Consider the following 20,514-nt stretch of genomic DNA (forward strand, 5'->3'; position numbering starts at 1 on the left):
CAGCAGAGCACGAGGCAGAGGTCCAGAGAAGGAGAGCTCCACCCGGCTGGCCTTACATGGGCCTATCCAGAAGGCGGGCTCAGGCAGGTCCCCACAGCCACAGCCAGGGCCCCACCCACGCACACAGACGGTCCGGTCCGACTCTCCTACTGCGCAGGCTGCTTCGGTCTAGGGTGGGGAGCCCAGTGGCTGGCAGGAGGAAGGGACCTGGTGTCCACCACTGTAAATGGAAGGGGGTTGAGTTTTCCTAATTTCCATAGTTAAGGTTGCACCTCCTAGCGAGCACAGGGTAAGGGAGGTAGCTGTGGTCACCTTCTTCTTCCTCAGCCACCTGCCCGCCTCAGCTTAGAGCAGGATCAGCTTTGGGAAAGGGCGGGGACTTCATGGGAGGCTAGCGCCGCCACCCCACCCCTCAGAGGTGGTCAGGAGCAGCTCCAGAAGAGGGACTGGAGAACCCGGGGTCTACAGCGGTGTATAGAAGGGGTCTGAACACCCGTCCCCATCAGCCTTCTGTTCCTCTCACTCCCTCACCTGACCGCCCGAATTCCACCCAGAGAGCACCTCAGCTCTGCCAAGCAAATATTCTTCCTTGTCCACCCATTAATGAGAAGTTTTTCAGCCCAGGTCTCCTGAGAAAGGCAGGGGGAAAGAAAAGAAAGTGATGCCCAGAGGTTCCTGGGGCTGGGCCTGGGGCGGGGTGTTGCTGAAGGGTAATAGAGGGGAGCTGAAGGGGGCTGTGTGGAGGCCAGGCTCCCCTGGCACCAGTCTTAAACTGGCCCCAGGTCAGACAAGTGCCCACCGCTGCCCTGGGAGCCACACGCAAGGCACCACGCTTTTGCACTCTCAAAGCACTTTCCCCCTCCACTTTCTCTGCGTCCTTGCAACTCCTAGGAGGCCTGTGAAAGCCTGGGCAGCTTCCCCATGGTGCAGCAGGGCAAAGTAGACCTGAAAGTAGGATGACACTGGCTGGGAGCCTGCGACATCTTGGAGCAGGGAGAACCTCTGCTTGGATGCCCCACCAGGGCCAAGGTGAATAAGACACTGGCAGGACCAGGCAGTGCTTGGAATGGAAACTTTATTTCCTCTCCTGGAAGGATGCATGAGCGAGGGGGATGGGGCCAGAAAGGGTCTGAGAGAGGAGCTACAGCAGTCAGGGGCGAGGGGCTGACAGGGAGGGCAGAGGGCAGCACGGTCACTTGTTGTCCTCCAGGAAAAAGTCGTTGTAGGCCATGCACAGTGTGGTCAGGAACACCGAATACTCCTTGAAGTCGATCTCCAGGTCGCTGTTCTTGTCCAGGCTCTTCATCAGGTCATCAATGCTGCTCTCTTTCATCTTCTGGGAAGACCCAGGTTGAGAGACAGCTCAAGAGCTCCCCAGGCCTTGCCCCACCACCCACAGTTAGGCAGGCTGAGCGTGTCCGCGCTGTGAGCAGCTCCACCCCAGAGTCTAGTCCCAGCCCACAGCTGGCACAGAATGACAGAGGGAAGGCCAGCCTAACCTCCCTTCCCAACATCTGTTCCCAGTGAAAGGAATAATAATCTAGGGCTGCTTGAGAAGGGACCCAGACAATATGCCTCTCCCTGAGAACTGAGCTGAGCACAGCCTGGCACTCAATGGTACTCTGTCTGCTCCACTGGCTTGTCACCCCGGCTCCACCAAGAGAATACAGATAGAGCCCTCATCAGGAGAAAGGGCCTCTTCACTGTCCGCAGCTCCAGGTCTCCTAGGATCCAGCATATTGGGACGCACAGAGATGGGAATAGTGTGCACCGAGATCCCAGTCCCCAGCTGCGCTCCTGTTTTTCACAGACCCTCCCCTGTGCTCCTGTCCCCAGTAATGAGCTCCAGCCCTAAGGCCCTTCCTTCTGCCTTCATTAACTCCAGGACCCCTGCCGGAAGTCCAGAGGCCAGTGCATCTTCAGCACTGGCTTCATCCCCTGCCCATGGAAGCCCTCTGGGACCTTCTCTCTGAGAGCCCTCCAGGGTTTAGGATGTGCCAGAAAAGTCTCTACCCGAGGTTGAACTGTAGAAGAAAAAAGGGAGGAGCACATGCCTGGAACTTGTCCAGCTCAGCCTTTCATTGGACAAGTTCTCTGATGCACCTGAGCCTCAATTTTTTTCCTGTAAAAATAATGTCATGTTTATCTCATGGGCCTTACCCTGTGTTGGTAATCTCCTTCCCTCCATCTGTATCTCCTATGAATCGATTCTGTCTCCTCCCTACCTTCTGTTCACAAGTCAACCTTTCAGTTCACATGTCAGCACTGCCTGAGGGCTGTGGCCAAGCACACGGAGGAGAATTACGCAGGGTCCCTACCCCTGACTTGGGCACAGCTTGACCTGGACACCCCAGATCCCTCAACCTCCCCCAAGTTCCCTAGCACAGGTTCCGCCACCACTATGACACCTGGCCCGGCCATCACAGACTCCTTCCTCCGGTTCCGTAGCTTCACACAGGCTGCAGTCCACCCCTAGACTCAGCCCTGCTCCTTCTCACTGAGACCCCAACTCAGCTCCAGAAGAGAGATCTAGAGATCTTTCACCTGAGATGCCCACCCTCTTCCTTCTGTCTCTGGACATAGCCTTCACCAACCTGCCCCTCACTTAGAGGACCCAAGGATGGGTGTGTGTCCCCCACAGGGACCACTCGGACTTCGTGGTAGAGTCACCTACCTCCCCAAGACTCAGTTCCTTCGTTATCAGCTCCTTCAGTTCCTTCTTGCTCAGGGTCAGTTTGTTACCCTCTCGCCCTGAATATTTGTGAAAAGTGGTGACCATCGTGGTCAAAGCCTTCTCAAGAGGAGTCTCCATCACAGTGTTCAGCTCTGGAGTGGGTAAAGGCGAACACCACAGTGCTCAGGAATCAGACCTTCTGCTCCCAGTCACAACTATCCCATCCCTAAACCCGTCCTCCGAAGAACAGGGACTGGAATCCATGATGAGGCTAAAGTCCACCCAGAGGATCCATCCAGGTCCAGACAGGTTCTAATGAGACCAAGGCAAATTCTGAGCAACCCGCAGAGAGAGATGCTCAGCCCCTAAAGAACACTCCTCTGCTCAAGAGGTGTTGACAAAGGGGCCTAGAGCACAGTTGACATAATGACTCCTCAAAAGAACTGGTGGCAGATAGGGGAAAGATACAGGGCCAGTACATTCTCTCTGCCCCATCCGGTTTGGACACTGGTTTTCCAGAGGCAGCCCCACTTTAGTCATCCACTTTTCCCCAGTGTCCCCATCTGCTGATGTCAAGGAGCACCTTGCTATAGAAGTGGGGGATGGGGCAAAGAGAGAGTCCAGGGCTCAGACAGGTTGGGGCTGGAAGTGGGAGATAAGGTCTCAGCAAGAAGTGGGACTTGCCAGCTGACCTCCAGTCACAAGCCCCAGAACTGCTCAAGACCTGCGTCCACAGACTGGTGGGGAGGTAGGGATCTAGAGTTTGGGTTTGAGTGAGGCCCTCATTTCTATCTGTAGAGCCACCCACATAGAAAAGAGGCAGCTGGAGCTGTGTGACTCAGATCTAAAAACCACATCCCTTTAGGGAGGAAGGAGGCCACACCCACAGAACTTCGGTGCTATTGGTAGATCCTGTGAGGAGTCCAGAGCCAGGAGGAAAAAGATGCTGGCCCCCACCTCCAGCCCAAAGCCCAGCCCACAATTCTTCAACTGGACCATCATTTCTCTCCCACCACCCAAACTCCTCAGCTTCTCCCACCTTCAGGAGACTCAGCCAGGACCACAGGCCAAAGCAAGGGCCTCTGGCATCTGCAAGAGCATCCTGGCCAGTTCTGGACCCCCATCTCCACCTAAAGCCACTTAGCAGGAAATTCTCGTGGTCACATTTCCAAACTCAGCTCCTTCTTCTCCAGCACACACCCACTTGCAGGGCTGGGCCTTTTTCATGGACGTGACTGTGGCTTGTCACCCTCTGGCCTCCTCACCCTTATGGCCCTGCAGAGGTGAACAGGGAGATGGAAGGAAGGACTCACCTAGGAGGGAGCAAACCCAAAGAAGCCAGGCAGCAGCCACAGCCTCCCACCCACCGCTCTCTGCTTTTATTCCCTTGTTCCCAGTGCCCAGGAGATCAGGGAGAGACAGGGCCAATGAGAAGGGGTCAGGGACATGAGGACGCCCAGCAGAGCCTCCTGAGGCAGGCAGGGGAGAAACCTCCTGCCACTTTCACCATCCTTGTTTACAAACAAGGGCAGGGAACACACTCAGTTCACCATGGTACACATGTTTCCAGCCCCAGAAACTTCGCTTTTCCAATCAGAAATCAGAACTCACCATGCGATGGAGCAATAGGCAGATGAGGGGAGGTGGATGTGGGCAGAAGAGAGGGCACCGCCCCACAACCTAGGCCACTCTGCACACTGAAACCCTCCCATCCACTCCAGCAAATCCCCACCAATCAGTGGGGTAGAATATTTCCCGTCAAGGACACAGTGAAGGCCATTAGCGTCTCTGAAGTCAAAGGGTTCTTTTTTGGTTTTGGTGTTGCTTGTTTTGTTTTCTTAGAGAGGTTCTCGCTATGTATGTTAGACTGACCTTGGACTCGCTATGAAGCCCAGGGTGGCCTTGAGCTCACTGTGCCTCCTGAGTGCTGGAATCACAGGGGTGCACTACCATTCTTCTAAACCTTCATAGGAAAGAACTGTCTGAGACTCTTGACACAGAGAACTGAGAATCAGCGACTGGAGAAGGTTTGAGGGAAAGGCTAGGACCTGCAGATGGGGTGGAGTTTGGATGGGTGGGGGCAGAGTAAGGGTGAGCACAATGAAATACTTAAGTGTTGGGGAGAGTTCCCTGTATCCCAGACATTGTGCCACCACCAAAAAGACCAAGAATGAGGACAGTACTGGGCCAGAGACTTAGTGCCCAGCCCTGCTGCAGTCCCACCCTGGCCTGCCTGGATCCTCCTCTCTGCTCCCTATGCGTGCCTACCCCCAGCTGCAACTAGTTAGCAGGCTGCAGGGACTTGTTGCTAAGTAACAGGAGTTTCCAATAGAGTGATGCAGGATGAGCCTCAGGGGAGGGCATTCCCATGGAAGATGGGCAGACTAACTGGGAGTGAAAGAAGGAACAGTAAACTTTTCCTGCACCAAGCTCTCTAGAGTCCAACTCCAGGGGAACATCTGAGTCACATACCCTACTCCTGTCACGTTGGAGAGAAAAGCTCTGGGCAATGAGAAGGGAAGCTTGAGAAGTCAAGGGAACCAAGCCTTCCAGCTCCTGGCTGGGCATCTATGCACCCCTTCCTTGGAAGTCCCCATATCTTCCAGGCATGGCCATGAACTCTGGAGATGCAGCCTTTAACCTGTTCTAAGGGGAAGGAGCACCATGCTTCATATTTTCAGGAGGGAGGATTTCTATACCACTTCACAGATCATGTGTCTGGAAGTTTGTCTCTAAATCTGTTGTCGTCATCTTCCTCGCTCCCAGCAGGCACTGTCCTTCACTCCTCCCTCCTGAGACCCTTGTCCTCCTCTGAAAGAGCACAATTCCTCATGACAGTTCTCATCCAGGAACCCATGCACAGAGAGAATAACTACCTCAGGCTGCTGCAAAAGATCCCCCTCTACAACGCTGTCTCTGATCCAGCCATGGGCAGGAAAGGGTCACTCCACTCCTGTGGAATGAAGCCAGTGAGCTGGAAGGGGTGGCCAGTCAGGGCCTGGACTACAAATGTCAGGACTGAGTGACAGCCTCCCCCTCCCCCGCTTCCCACTCTGGCCCCACAGCTCCCTCCGCTGACTTAGCCCTATTGTCTTCCCTCCAAACCCCAACCAAAAGCAGATGTGACCTTCAGTTCCATTCCAGCCTCAGTTTGAGGTCCTTCCAGAGACGGGGATGGAGAGGGGTGGGACAGGTAGTGGGCTGGCTAACATCCCACAGCCGGGGCTTTCCAAGCTCCTAGGGGTCCCTTTTCCTACATCCCCACCAGAGGACACTTTATCTTTAAACACACAAACACACACACACACACACACACACACACACACACACACTCAATAACTGCATCCCTCTCAGTCCTCACTAGTTTATTCTCCACAAAACTGCAGCTCACCTCCTGGTGCGCCCCACCATTGCCCCATGACATATTCCTCAGCCCCAACACACTCCTCCAGGATCTGTGTACCCATCAGTCTAGTCACTTCCAAAACTCTTTATTGAATTTGCTCAGCATCACGTACACGTCTAAAAAACCCAGAGTGAGGCACTGTGCTCACTGCCACCTGGGAGGACCCCAGCCGTAGACCCCACTCCCACCCCATTGCATGCGAGCAGCCTTCACTTCTTCCGGGGCTGCTTATCTGGGAAGCCCTCAAAGAACTCGTTGCACATCATAGCAATGCAGGACAGGAAGACACAGTACTCCTGGAAGTCCACCTCATTGTCCCGGTTGTTGTCCAGGTTGCTCATCAGCTTCTGGAATGCAGCCTCATCCGTCCTTTTCTGGAGGCAAAAGAAACTACAGGTAGAACACAAAAGCCAAAAAGGACTAGGCAACTAGAGCTGAGACTGCTCCGGGTTTCTGCCTCTAGACTGGAGCTCAGAACAGCTAATGGCTTTGGAATTCCAAGCTGCAGGACTTAGTCAGGGTAGAGAAAGTTGCTCCCTGGGTGAAGAATTCTGAGTGCCTGGTGGCACTGGGAAATGATGGAATCTCTTCTTCACTCATGTTTGTTTTCATTATCCAATTAAGTGAAGGCCATGCAAGCAATGTATTAACAACTGTAAGATGTTATTATTGGGGTAGGGGAGTCTATAGCTGTGTATATGTCTTCATAATTGTGTCTTCACACATAGAAAAAACTCAAAGACTGCCCGTTGTAGGACTGATGGTGAAAGGCAGACAGTCCTGATCTGGATCACAGTTCGTTTTGTGGTGTAGGGATTGAGCCAGGATGCCGTGCATGTTAATCAAGTACTGTACTCGACCACTGAGCTATACTGTTTTGTACACTGACTACTACCTCGGAAAGTTACTTAGCTCTCTGAACTTTGGTGTTCTCTTCAATTAAGTTGTGCAAAGCTCATAGCAGGCATCTGGCCTGTGACCGCTGGGGACCATGAGTGGTGGATGTTCCCTTTGTTCCACACCAAGCAGCTAGATCTCGCTCTCTAACCCCATCTCCTGACCTCAATGATAGCTCCAACTGCATCTATGCTCTGCACATAAGCTGGTGCTTCCCCGACCCCGCCCTCTTCCCGGGGCAGGCTGCACAGAGAGGACCACTCCCGGGCAGCAACCACTCACCCCCAAGAAGCTGGGCATCTCTCGGGTCAGCAGCTCCTTCAGCTCTGACTTGTTGAGCTTAAACTTGTCGCCTTCTTTACCCGAATACTTGTGGAAGGTGGACACCATCACATCCAAGGCATTCTCCAGAGGAAGAGCCATGGCAGCCTCCGACCTGGGGGCAGCAAGCACTGAGTACCTTTATCCCCCATCCATCCCCAGCAATGAGTTCAGAGTGACCCACTCCACCCCATCCCCCAACCCCGGGGGAGCCCAGAAAAGTGGGTCCAGCTCCTGGCAGGAGGGATGCACAGTGGGAAACGCAGGCTGCAGGCAGCAAACATTTGCAGGGCGTGCTGCACAGGCCTTGGAGATCCGGGCAGCCAGTTCCGGGACCTCCCTCAGGCCTCCCCTCAACAACAGCATTTTTCCACCCTCACTAAATCCAACCACTCCCACAGCTCAGCCACAAGCTCCCCGCCCTGCCCTCACCCATTCTTCTCCCTCCCAATGAAGGGCGAGGCTGCTGGATGCCTGCCCAGGGCCCTGCAGCGGAAAAAAACAGCCACCAAAGTGTGAAGGAAAGGTGGGGAGGCCGGGCTCTCTCGGGTTAGGCACTAGGTAGCGGGCCGAGGCTCATAAGTCTCTAGCAGTCAAAAGCCCACAGGTGATTCGCTTTGCTTCCCATACCCAAGTATGCACACATGAGCTTGCACAGCCGGCAAACACAAGCCAGCGTGCCTACCATGGGTCACATACACCACACACACTATAACAGCTCACGTAAATCCAGCATCTTGGGAGCTCTTGTAGAACTCAAATCCAGCCATCTGCACGCTTTTCTGTTTTTCATTTTCTTATAAGCACACATACATACATTCTCTCATACACACACACACACACACACACACACACACACACTCCCCAAAGCCTCCACACCAGTCTCACATCTGCATCTCTGTAGCACATCTGAGGCCCACAGCCTCCCCTTCTGCTGCGCCAACTCAGGCTCTGACTGCCCTTGCACAACTTACCAGACCAAGAGAGGAAGCGCTGAGTAGAAAGGTTTGGGGAGAGCCCAGCAGCCTGACCTATTTATACCCAGTGAGGCCCTGCCCATGAGGGGATGGGGAAGAGCCGGATACTGCCCTCCTGCTGCAGGCTGATGTTGTAAGTGCCACAGCCCAAATCGCCCCCCCACCTCACCAGCCCAGCCTGGGAATCAAGCTTCCTATTCCCAAGCAGACACGGACAGGCAGTGGGTGAACCCTGTGGACATCATCAGGGACCTCGATGAGGGGGCAGGGGGCACCACTCAGCCTCTACAAATCAGCCTAAGTTTAGGGAGCTAGAAGAAAGGGCAGTCTGAGGCGGGGGTGTGGGGACCAGAGAAGGAGTCATCTCACCAGGCAGATAGCAAAGGAGGTGCAGGGCGGTGGATGACGGGGAAGAAATTGCCCCAGAAAGGCAGCTGCCCAAGAGCTGGAGAGGGGAGCCCAGGCAGGTGCTACGGTACAGCTCAGTCAGTCCTTCTCTCCTCTCCAGATGGTTCTCTCTCACGCCCAGTAAGCCCTGGGGTAGAGCCTGGGGGCACCAGGAGGGGCTCTGGGACTCCCCCCAGCAGTGTCAGGGAGAAACGACCTGGAGAGCTAATGATGCAGCGGGGTGGGGTAGAAAGGTGTGGGGGGCTCAGGAATGGGTGAAAGCGTAAAAGAGGTTGTCGGGAGGGGTGCTTAGGGTTGGCATGGGTGTCAGGAACGAAGAACCCAGGTTAGGGTGGAGAATTAGAGGTGAAATGACACAAAGTGGGGGAGTCAGGCTCAGGGTTAACCTCTCAGGATGGGGCCTGAACTCAGAGATGAGCGAGGGTCAGAAGTGGGGCTTAAAACCCTCAGGGAGTGGCTGGGACCAGCTGCTTCAGGGCTGGGGTCTGTCCCAAGGTACTCTGACCCCCTGCAATACAGAGCACCCCTCCTTGGCTTCCAGAAAATACCTCAGATGCCCTAATCCTATTAGTGCTGCTCTCTGGGCTCCCACACCCATGCCCCGCCCCACCCACAGTCGCCCCTTATCCCCAGAACATCCGGTCATGCGGACTGAGTTCCGTCCCAGAGAACCCTTCCCCCATTCTTTTCTGGTTTTTGGTTGGGGGTTTTGTTTTTTTTCCCTAGTACTAGGAATTGAACCCAAGGTCTCAAGCATGCTAGATGAGTATCCTACCACTGAGATAAGTACCCAGGCCCCTCCAGCTGTTCCTGACAGACCAAGACGCAGAGAGACAGAGGGGGCGGGGGTTCTGCCAGCCTTCCCAGGACTCCTTGTGTCAACCCCACCCCTCCCCCTTGAACACTGAAACAAGTGCTTCTCAGGGTCTGAAACGGCCCTTGGGGTCTATGGGGAGCTCCAGCTCCTGCCCTCAGCCTCCTTCTTCCTGTGGAAAAGTCCAGAAAGGAGGACTTCAACCCGAGACCCGCGTGTCCACTCAGAAGAACCAAAACAAGCCATACTGCTGCCATGTCTTTATTAGGAATTACTCAGCCCCTTCCACCGTGGCCTCATTTACACACACACAGCTGGGCCTCCAGGGCCTTCATGGCAGAACCCCACCTCCTCCCACCCACAGAGAGAGGAAGTGGGGGTGGGGCTGCCCTGGCCCTCACCAGCTGGGCAGCTGGGAAGATCTCATGGATAAAATGGGTTGGCACAGGCAGGGCAAGCCCAGGGGAGGCTCCATATTGAAAGAGATGCAGGAGAGAAGGTCGGGAGCTTGATGGAGCGGAGCCCAGGATCCCCTCAGCGGCAGACATGGAGCAGCCTGGAGCAGACCCTGCCTTCCAGGCCACACTCCTCTGGAGCAAAGGCTACTGAGGGCAGGGGGGCTCGGGACGGCAGTCCCTGAAGTGCTCGTGGCAGAAGAGACAGAGGCGGGCGAGTGAGTGCACGTACTCCTCAAAGTCCACCTCGCAGTCCTTGTTGGTGTCCAGAGCACTCATGAGTTTATCATAGTCACACTCTCGAAACTCCGTCTGTGGAAGGGAGGGGTGAGAAGGGAGGGGTGAGGAGCTAGGGGAGGCAGGCTGAGGAGGGCAGAACAGACTTCCACAGCCATTCCCCTCTGGGAGGACCCGGCCCAGCCTGGCCCACACTCTCCTGGGGGTCAGCCTCAGCTGTTGTTTTTTTGTTTTTTGAGTTTTGTTTTTTTTTGTTTTTTTTTTGTTTTTTTTTGAGACAAGTTATTATGCAGTTCAGGCTGTCCTTGAGCTCACTTTGTAAACCAGGCTGGTCTCGAACTCGCAACGATCCTCCTGCCTCAGCCTCCCGAGTGCTGGGATTACAGGCATGCGCCACCATGCCCGGCAGCCTCGGCTGATAACATGATTTCAACCCAATTTCCAAAAGGCAGCCTCTCAGGGTACTGACTGAGCGCCTGCTCTTTGCTGCTGAGTCCTGCATTCTTCACGGGGGTTCCCTTACTCTTCCCAATCTCTGCGAGGCCAAGGAGCGAGACTGACATCCCACTTCACAGACAGAAACTGAAAGCCAGGCCTGGTGACACACACCTTTATCCCAGCACTAGGGAGGCTGAAGCAGGAGGATCATGAGGCCGAGCCCACCCTGGATTACATGGGACCCTGACTCAAAAAACAAAAATATGACCAAAGAAAAAAGTAGGAAGCTGAAGTTCATTCAGTCCCTTCCCAGCATCCCCTCCCCACAGGGTAGTCTCTGCCCTCTGCTACCTTCTGGGTATGCTGCACCCCAGGTCACTCTGCAGAGTCCAGGTGGTGCCAACCCACTGGGCAGCCAAGGTGCTCACCGGCGTCCAAGTGGGCAGCTCCTTCCGCAGCAGCTCCTTGAGCTCCGCCTGGCAGAGCTTGTGCTTGTCTCCAGATTGATGGCAGTATTGCTGGAAGGTGACCACAATCGTCGCCAGTGCCTGCTCCAGGTTCTGAGTCATTCTCACTGTCACAGAACAAGTCTGTGACTCTCGGTAGAAGCCAGGCCAGCCCCCCTGTTCACTTCTGTCCAGTGTTTCCCAGGGGCTGTTCCCAGACCTGTCTTGTCTCCCCCAAGCGCCCCTCCTCTGAGCAGCCCCTCCTGACCACACTAGTCCTCCTGAATCATCTCCCACCATCCTCATTGTGGACGCGTCTCATTTCCCCAACATCGGTGCAAACGCCTCAGAGACAGAATACCCTGCCCCATCAGCCTCACCCCCATAGTGGAGCTCCCTGAGGACTCCAACTCTCTCCCACCTTTTCTCACCCCCCACAACCCCCAGGAATGGCCTGGTGCCCCACACCACCTTGAGATGCAGCCCCTGGTCCTAAAAGTCCCGCCCACTTTAGGATTCCAGAGCTCTTTCCAGTGGGAACTTGCAGAAGGTCCTTGCTAGAGCTGGGTCTTAGCAGGGCGGGTCATCTCTGACAGGAAACCCCCACTACCTCACCTGGCCCCTGCCCTGAATTCACAGGTGCTGCAGCCACAAGAAAAACTGGGCTCCTCTGCCCCGTGCTGGCTTTGCAACCTTGGGTGAGCCATTTCCCTCTCTGGTGCCTTCTCTGAAAGGAGGGCAAATCCCCCTCACAGACTGAGTCAGGAGCATGAGCCAGAGGCCTTTGGAGAGGCAGGCAGCTCAGGGATGTACCATTCTGCCACCTGTCTCCCCCCACCACCCCCACTGAGTCCACCCTCTTGGCCCCTGGGGGTCTTGAGATAGGGGGCTCTGTGCAGAATGCCCGGTTCTGGTGGAGGAGAACCTTCCCTGGAATTGCTCCCTCCCTTGATTCCACTGGCACCTTCCACACCCTGCTGGGCTGATGCCTCCGGCCTGGGGAAATCCTGGGTGGCCAGAAAGGCAAAAGTTGTTTCCATGTGAGCCCAGTGAGTCACTCCTGCTCCCCCAGGGGATGGGAGCCCTGCAGAGTGGAGAAGCCAGGGCCAATCCTCTCTCCCCAACAATTCCTGCTCCTCTGGCAGGGGGAGGGTCAGCGTGGTGTGGCTGGCAGGGAAGTAAGACAAGGAAGGGGGGAGCGTGCCAAGCACCGCTAGGATCTAATGCTTTGCGTCAGCCCAGGGCTGGAGCAAGATGTCCACACTCCCAGAAGAGGAAAGAGCCCATTCCCCAGAGTCAGGAACCTCCGACGGCGTGCAGCATGCCCTTCCAGGCTCCTGCCAGCTGCCCTGGCGCCAGCTTTGCTTCTGTTTCGTAGCTCAGGGCCTGAGGACTACCAGGAATCCTCTGTTCCCTACAGCCATGGCCTGTCCCAACCTGTTCCCCTAGTGAAGCAAGGAGGAAAGGAGGAGGGCAGGGAGCCAACTAAAGGCAACACCAGAACTTTTAGACTATGGCTTCCACCCTAGGGCCAAGCCCCACCTCTGTACACCCCAGCCCCAACTTCCCGCTCATTATCCCTGCATTCGCCATAGCTGACTCCCTTCACTCAGTCACCTGCAGTGGTCATTTCTCTGCCCCCATGCCCAGACCCTAGTCAGGAGACAGACAGGATGTCAGCTCCCTGAGCAGCCCTGACACTCAACCCAGGGCAGGACCCATGCAGCCAGCACTCACCACTGGTGTTGTCCTTCCACCTCTGGGAGCCTAGAGGCTGGCGTCCCTATTTGTAGCCTCCCCAGGAATGAAAGGGGCAATTATGGGCATCCAAGTAGGTCAACGCTGAGGCTGCCCCCAGGGAATCTCCTGCCTTCTTTCCTCAGCAGCCCCTTTTACAGGACCTCCCGCCCACCTATCCACGCACACATCAAAGATCCAGGCTGGGCTTCTCACACCAGTCATCCTTCCCCCTGCACCCCCACCCAGGACTGGGAACCGGAGACAGCTTCCTGCCCTCATCCTTACAGCGTGGAGGAGACAGGCCTGGCTCACATCACAGCCCCCACCACATTTCTTCTCTCTGAAGAGGCACCCTCACCTAGGTAGTAGCTCGGAGTTCCCATGTGGGAGTGCCTTGGAGAACACCTGGCTGAGACCCTCATTTACAGATGAGAAGACTGAAGCTATCCTAGCTCTGCCACCAGCCACGGACTCACAGACCCCTTGGGTGCTTGGTTGCTTTTGAGGAAATTACTGTGTATCTCCTAGGAGTGCTTCAAGCCGTCTGGACTTGAGTTTTCTTGCCTCTCCACCCCAAGTAACAGGAATGAACTTGGGCTACAGGCTCCAGAGAGAGCTGCCTTGTGGCTGGAGTCCCTTAGGGGCTGAGTTCCTCTTCCTGCTTGGTTCAGCACCAAGGCAGCTCTAACTCTCCTTTAAGACCTGGGGGTATGGGGGCAGGGTTCCCTCTGCCTGTTAGCATGATGAGGGGTGTCTCCCTTGTGTCCCCTCCTTGGGTAAGCCCTGGGCTGCAGCTTCCCCAAACCGCTGAAGCCAAAACCCTGGTTTGGCTGGACTTGGCCAGGGTCCTCAGGGGATAAGCAGCCCTGGTGCCCTGCTTACCTCCTGATTCCGCTTTCACTTAGATTTTGACTGACTCATTCCTTCCTGTCTACCACAGTTCTTTGATGCTTTGAAAAAGATTATTTTAGTTCTAGCCAACATTTCCTGTTTTAGCTGGAGTAGACAGAGTCCACCATATCACCAGAAATGTCAATCCCTTCGTACCAGTCCTCTAGCCTAGGCCTAACCCTAAGATTCCCCAAGTCACCGAAGGAACTGAAGGTCAGGAGGAATGTGGGAGGGGAACAGGAGCTTGGCTTCCAGGCCCATGAAGAAGCCCTAATGCCTGTGGCAGCTCCCTGAGATCCACGACCCCTCCCTGGGCCCAGCACCCAGCCTTGCCTGAGCCATCACCTCCTGGAGACCCCCACCCCATAGGTGAGAGGAGTGTGCAATGGGGCAAAAGAAGGAAGAGCTGTGATTAACCCTGTTTTATAGGTCAGGAGTTACGGGGATGGGAAGACAGGGGCACAGCAGGAATCAGGACTGGAGTGGACCAGCAATTAATTCCGTCCTAGGTCAGTCACTCAGGGCTTCATTTTCCTCATGTCAGTGATAGAGGGTAATAATATAACCACCTCATAGCATTGTTGTGGGACTTAGATGAGTTAACATACAAATCTTGTGGAATAAATAGTGCCTAGCACATAGTAAGGGCTTAATACATGTTAACCCAGAGGCAGTAATTTGGCCACAGTCACTTAACTAGTGAGTGGCGGCATCAGGAGCCATTGGTTGTTCATACAAATATTTAAAGGCATCTATGGTAGGCATTGAGGGTGGATCCATAAACAGAACTGACACAGTGCCTGCTCTAGGGAGACGGCAATCTAGTGGAGAAAACAGGCAATCACAGAGGAAGGTTCAATAGGTTCAATACAAGTGCTATGAGGAAAAACAAAACAAAGGGAAGAGAAAAAGAAAGGGTGGGAGGGAGTGATAGAGGGGTAGAGAGATGGAGGGAGGAAGAAAGGAAAAAGTGGTGTTGGTGAGGAGCTGCTTTATACGCATGGTCAGGAAGAGCCCAGCAGCCTGGCCTCAGAGCCCAAGTCTTTACCCACCATCCTTTAATGCTGCTGGGCATGGCCACACCTCCCTGGGATGTAGCACCTCTGTCCACTGGAAGAGACCAAACCAAGCCTGCAGAGGCGCAGGACCACACTCTGGACACCACACCCCAAGGCAGCTGGGCAAACAGAGAGGGCTTGGTACAGACTCCTTGGGGTTGGAAGATGATCATGGAAAGAAACCTTAACTAGACCCTCACTGAAGCTCCACCACCCTTCCCCACCTGACCTTAGTTCATTATGCCATTTACCTTATTAGCACCCAGTCTCCTTGACCCCCACATGGAAGATTTGGAAGATTCCTGCCCTGAGAATCCAACTGACAGTGCATTGTATCGCTGGCTGTTCCTGTGGCCAGTGTCGGGTCGGCAGTGTCTGAGTCCTGCAGACACTCACGGACTTGCCTGGGCGAGGTCCACGGCCTCCTCACCAGGTCATCTCGCTCAGCCTTCTGCCTCCATGCAGACGGAGGACAGGGGTGTAACTTCTCTTCCCTTGCTCCCCCAAACTCTCCTCAGAGTGACTGAAATCATCCTGCCCTCCTGGAAGTTCTCTAGCTTCTCCCCCAAATCCCCTTTTCTGCAGTGGCTCCAAGGGCATAGCACATGAAGTGCCTCCCAAGGCCTAGAGAGGCATCCTCCTCCCCCCAGGTCCTCCAGCTGAGCCGAGCCCAGCACTGCTGTCCTCTCACCTTCCCGAGCTCCCACCCTGCAGATGTGGAGCTGACCGTGGAGGAATGCACCACTTTTGGAGGAAGGGCGCTTTCTTCTGAAGGAAGAGTAGCGGGTATACAAAGGGTGAGAGAGATGCTATCCGATCTGGCAGGACTTCCTACAGCACTGACCTTCCCCCTCTTCTTCCTCCTCCTCTGTCTCTGCCTATCACCACCATCAATGGCGGCCCTTAAAGGCCAATGTCTGGGCCTGCACCTCTGGGCAAAATAAGATGAAATGTCCTATGTGCCTGGACATTCCATACAGTTGTGCCAAAAGGGCCTGGGCCCCAGGGCCAGGATGACCTGTCCAAATTCCACAGATCCATGGGGCCAATACAACTTAGCCAAACAACTAACTTCCTCTCTCATCTTCTGAGCCAAGTATAGGAAAAGCATGGGAAGGGGGTTTTTGGTCACTGCATCTAGGGCTGGAGCCAGGGAGGCGTTTGCTACAGAACTGGGGCAGGAGGTATGACGAGGATCTGAACTGAGGCCCAGGGGGCCCTGCCGAACTCAGATCTACTACCTTTTTGACTGTGAAGTCATCAACTGGTTGTGTTCAATGCACAGACGAAAACAATGAGTCAGTGAAGAGATCCAGTGACCTACAAAAGAAGCAAGGGGTCCTAGTTAAGCACTGCCTTGTCTCAGAATCTGTAACGAATGGGGGAGGTACTAAATAATCCTCTAGTTTCACTTGTTTTTACTTGACTTTTAAAAAATCACTAATTTTGGGGGCTGTGCAGCTGATCAATATTCTCCCACTAAGCAAGGCATAGTGGCACATGCCTGTAATCCCAGCACTCGGGAGGCTGAGGCAGGAGGATCCTTGCAAGTTCGAGACCAGCCTGAGCTACAAAGTGAGCTCAAGGCCAGCCTGAACTGCATAGTGAGACCCTGTCTCAGAATGACAAAAACAAAGTCTCCCACTAGCTTAGCTCTGACCCATGGGTTATGAGAGCAGTTGCCTAGCTTACTTTTCAGGAACTTGAAGGCTGCTTTTGGTGAAAGCATGGACTCTTCATTCAGACCTGCACAAGTGTCCAATGGGTGACTCTCGCTTTTTCCATCCCTGCCTCCATCTTGCATTCGTGTCCTGTGTTACCTCAACATTTAGGTCAGATTTCTGCTCAACCCTGTGTGTAGATATGTTAGTCACTTAAGGAATGTTTGTCCCAGACTTTAGTACAAGATCTATTTGTCCTAAATTTACCCAGTCTCTCTCCTCCTTCTTCATCGTTGAAAACATCAAGCTAAGAGCAGTAAGATATTTTCAGGATTTGTAGGAGCATCACGACCTTGTGATTATGTGCATACCAACTGTCAGGTTTCCCAATGACTAGATCTAGCCCATAAGAGAGGCATCTCAAAGTGTCCCTTCATCAGTCTTTTTCTAATCTAAGCCCTGCTTTCTAAGAACAAATGGGAGTTTGAAACCTAGACTGAGTGGTGGGGCACAGTGGTGCATGCTTGTAATTCCAGCACTCAGGAGGATGAGGCAGGAGGATTGTTGTGAGTTTGAGACCAGCCTGGGCTACAAAATGAGCTCAAGGTCAGCCTGAACCACATATTGAGACCCTATCTCAAAAACACCAAAAAAAAGAAAGAAAGAAAGAAAGAAAGAAAGAAAGAAAGAAAGAAAGAAACCTAGACAGAGTTAAGCCGAGGAGGGGCTGGGGATTTAGCTCAGCAGCAAAAGTGCCTGCCTGGCAAGCGCAAGGTCGTGAGTTCGGTTCCTGGTACCAGAGGGAAAAAAAAAAAAAAAAAAAGAGTTAAGATGAGGAGTTTTTGTTTGTTTTTTTTCTTCAGGATACTAGCCCACCATTTCCTCTTTTGCTGGCAGCCAAATAATTATTTTTCCTTGCCCCAACAACTTGACCTCAATCCACCCTCCCCCTTTTCCAGTGGGGAGTAAAGGGACTTGGGTTTAGTAACAAACCTATCTTTGCCTTTAGTCTCAAGCTTTTGTTTTTATTTTTTATATTTTGGTACCGGAAATCGAACTCAGGACCTTGTGCTTGCCAGGCAGGCACTTGTGCCACTGAGCTATGTCCCTGGCCCCCATCATTGCCTTTAGTTTCCCTTCACTTGGAGGGCTAATGGACTTGGGTTAATGGGGCTGGCCCAAAGGAGCAAAGGCCAAAGCGACAGTAGGACTGAAGAGTATCCCAGATAGCCAAGAGAATGATCGCCAGTTAGCAAGGAACCAGGCCCAGGATAGAGTCAGAGCAAAGATGAGGCACATCCGACCTATGGTCAAGGCCTGAGCTGATAAAAACTAGATCCCAAAATGGAGACACTATGGCTAGGCCTGCGCACCTCCCCAGAGAAAAACAACAGCCCAAAGCTGTACTGTAACAAGCACCATCTGATGCAGTGAGTCTCAGCAATATAACAAACACATGAGAACAAGCAGGTAGGTGACCAGAACACTCTGACTCTCACTTCTACCCCTTCCGGAAATGCCTTTACTGTTCTCCCTCTATGTACCCTTGCTATGTACCTTGTTTTCTTATCAAATCCATATTACCCAAGTGATTGTACGTGTGATCCTGTAAGTCGACTGTAGTTTGACCCAGCGTAGCTTGTGATGTGATTTTACTATATAAAAACTCCCTAGACAAAGAGTTCAGTGGCAACCCACTTTCAAGACCCCTCCTGCCTCTCAGGAGGTTTATCTTAATAAAACTTTCCTACTCTTCACCTCCTTTGTCGTCAACTCTATTCCATTCTTTGGTGTCTTGGGACACAAACTCCACACATGTAACAGGTGGGGAGTTACTTCCCTACAACAGCAGCAGATGAGATTCCTAAGACTCTGGTCTCAGCAGCAATTCCAGGAAGAATGGAAAAGAATCTACCAGCAGGGTCTGGGGATTTAGCTCAGCGGCACAGCACCTGCCTGGCAAGTGCAAGGCCGTGAGTTCAGTTCCCAGTACCGGAAAAAAACAAAAAAAGAAAAAAAAAGAATCTACCAACAGATCCTAATCAGTGCTTCTTCCAGACCCTCCTCCCTGCCTCAGCACAAAGAAGGGGAAGAACTGTTGGGACTGGTGAGAAAAGTCTGGTGTTTGTTAAACAACCAAAAAGAAAGATTCACCCCTTTTAGAACTCTCTACTGCAGAGGCAGCCAGCCGAGGCCAGAATCGACCAGCCAAAACAGTGCTAGAACCCAGAACTGAGAAACCAGGACCCACGATGAATCTCAGGCCCCCAAGAAATCCCACTGCCCTAATCCAACAACCAATGAGTAGACTGGATCCCCATTGACAAGGTGGGGAGTCAAAGGGCGTCTGAATTCTGTTCAGCCAGCTCCCCTGCACCTCACGCAAGGCCCAACGCTCTGGAGATGACTGTGAGAAGTGGAAGGATACCCAGACTGCCACCAGTGTCCCCAGAGGGTGAGGACTTTTCTCACAGATGTAGGCCAAGTCAGGACGCTGGACCTTATTTAACCTCCCTCCACCTCTATTCCCTCATCTGTGATCCGTGGACAGTAACAGCACAGCCCTCATCCGGTTGCTTCAAGAATGAGACAAGAAGGTGCTTGAGTGGGCCTAGCAGAGCTCCTGGCCAGAGGGGCCGCTCCACAAGGGGCCCTAATGACAGTTCCTCTCAGGTAACCAGGAGGCTGAAATGACAGTGTGCGTGAAAAGAGCTCTGAGAACTGCTGCAGGCGTGTTAGTCACCATCATCATGGGTCCCTGACCTGTACTTACTGGCTCCTTTCAGATGAGCTGCTGGGAAGGTGGGCTTCTCACTCTGCTGGCGTGAAAAGACAGCAGCTGTCCTGCAGCTGGCCTCACAGGTGCGGTAAAGGCCAGACGGAGAAAGGACAGGCTGTTGTCACAGCGCCGTCACACTCGGCTCCTTCCCTTCTCTGAGGGTTCTACCGAAGATCCTCTGTTAGCGGTCCCCAAGCATAAGGGTTTCCAGAGAAGTAAGAAAAATGAGGAAACAATTCAGAAAAGTACTGTTCCTGCTTGCCCACTGTCCACTCCTTTTCTTTATTATTAAAACTTTTTATTATTTTCTTTCAAGATGTCAATATGTTCAGTTAAAAACACTTGGTTACAGCTGTGAGTAGCCCTGTTATATACTTAAGACCAAAAAGAAAATAGTATGCAGAAAGTACTAAGGTACATTTCTTTTTCTTTTTCTTTTTCTTTTTTTTTTTTTTTTTTTTTGAGACAGGGTTTCACTATGCAGTTCAGGCTGGCCTTGAGCTCACTTTGTAGCCCAGGCTGGCCTCAAACTCACAGCAATTCTCCTGCCTCAGCTTCCTGAGTGCTGGTATTCCAGGCGTGCGCCACCAAGTCAAACAGTCAAACACAACATTTCTTAAGGAAAAGAACAAATTAATTCCAAACAGGAAGCCAAAAGCCATAAAGATCCATTTTTTTAGAGAGCAGAACCAAGCCCAGATCAAAGACATGTATCTGCCTCCTTTTCAGAACTGCTACAGATCAGTGAGCATCTGTACCTCGAATACACCACCCCACCACCTCCCCCACTGCCGCCCTTTCAAATAGGACGGTTTCCTGCGGGCGTATACCTTCATCCCACTGAAGGCTTTCCTCCTGGGGCTTTGGGTCACAGGGAATCCCAGTGAGGAGCAACACTGTATGACTGCACTCAAGGAAGGTCAGTTATATCTGGACCCGGCTTACAGAACAAGATCTTGGACTTCAAGTCAGTGCGTTGTTGAGACAAGGCTCTGTGGGTGTTGGGAAGGAGAACAGTCTCTTCTGATCTTGGGAGGGATGTGAACTGTTGCTAGAAAATAGACCACAGAGCCAGGCGTGGTGGCACATGCCTATAACCTCAGCACTTGGGAAGCTGAGGCAGGAGTTGTGAGTTCGAGACCAGCCTGGGATACAGACTGAGCTCAAGGCTAGCCTGAACATCATAGTGAGATCCTATCTCAAAAAGACTTAAAAAAAAAAAATGATGTTTACATTTAAATTAATTAAATCTTTAATTTAAAATTTTAAATTATTATAAAGACATAGTGCCATTAATCTCCTTCAAAATACT

General features: G+C 53.0%; 3 protein-coding genes across 10 annotated transcripts; all 3 read right to left on the reverse strand.

Annotated features, from left to right (window-relative positions):
- Nucleotides 1–1,067: 1,067 nt before the first annotated feature.
- On the reverse strand, nucleotides 1,068–4,308 carry S100a5 (S100 calcium binding protein A5). 4 transcript variants are annotated; one of them, XM_005411408.1, is made up of 3 exons: nucleotides 4,286–4,308; nucleotides 2,675–2,826; nucleotides 1,068–1,336 (listed from the first exon to the last, which is right to left on the reverse strand). In XM_005411408.1, the coding sequence occupies exons 2-3, from the start codon at nucleotides 2,810–2,812 to the stop codon at nucleotides 1,193–1,195; spliced, it is 282 nt and encodes a 93-aa protein (XP_005411465.1). In that variant the 5' UTR covers nucleotides 2,813–2,826; nucleotides 4,286–4,308; the 3' UTR covers nucleotides 1,068–1,192. The 4 variants fall into 4 exon arrangements, with proteins under 4 accessions (XP_005411465.1, XP_005411466.1, XP_005411463.1 ...); XM_005411409.1 differs by lacking the exon at nucleotides 4,286–4,308 and adding an exon at nucleotides 3,988–4,036 and having other exon boundaries at nucleotides 1,068–1,333; XM_005411406.1 differs by lacking the exon at nucleotides 4,286–4,308 and adding an exon at nucleotides 3,988–4,036.
- A 1,836-nt stretch (nucleotides 4,309–6,144) lies between these two features.
- On the reverse strand, nucleotides 6,145–8,377 carry S100a4 (S100 calcium binding protein A4). The gene is made up of 3 exons (XM_005411410.2): nucleotides 8,273–8,377; nucleotides 7,260–7,413; nucleotides 6,145–6,454 (listed from the first exon to the last, which is right to left on the reverse strand). Exons 1-3 carry the CDS (start codon nucleotides 8,356–8,358, stop codon nucleotides 6,290–6,292), a joined length of 405 nt encoding a protein of 134 aa, XP_005411467.1. The 5' UTR covers nucleotides 8,359–8,377; the 3' UTR covers nucleotides 6,145–6,289.
- A 1,365-nt stretch (nucleotides 8,378–9,742) lies between these two features.
- On the reverse strand, nucleotides 9,743–19,351 carry S100a3 (S100 calcium binding protein A3). Of its 5 annotated transcripts, XM_005411412.2 has the most exons (4): nucleotides 19,197–19,351; nucleotides 16,004–16,082; nucleotides 11,056–11,201; nucleotides 9,743–10,264 (listed from the first exon to the last, which is right to left on the reverse strand). In XM_005411412.2, the coding sequence occupies exons 3-4, from the start codon at nucleotides 11,194–11,196 to the stop codon at nucleotides 10,100–10,102; spliced, it is 306 nt and encodes a 101-aa protein (XP_005411469.1). In that variant the 5' UTR covers nucleotides 11,197–11,201; nucleotides 16,004–16,082; nucleotides 19,197–19,351; the 3' UTR covers nucleotides 9,743–10,099. The 5 variants fall into 5 exon arrangements, with proteins under 5 accessions (XP_005411469.1, XP_005411470.1, XP_013363656.1 ...); XM_005411413.2 differs by lacking the exons at nucleotides 16,004–16,082; nucleotides 19,197–19,351 and adding an exon at nucleotides 12,811–12,908; XM_013508202.1 differs by lacking the exons at nucleotides 16,004–16,082; nucleotides 19,197–19,351 and adding an exon at nucleotides 12,038–12,331.
- Nucleotides 19,352–20,514: the final 1,163 nt, after the last annotated feature.

Source organism: Chinchilla lanigera, unplaced genomic scaffold (assembly GCF_000276665.1).
Source record: "Chinchilla lanigera isolate Chin_1 unplaced genomic scaffold, ChiLan1.0 scaffold00144, whole genome shotgun sequence".
NCBI lineage: Eukaryota > Metazoa > Chordata > Mammalia > Rodentia > Chinchillidae > Chinchilla > Chinchilla lanigera.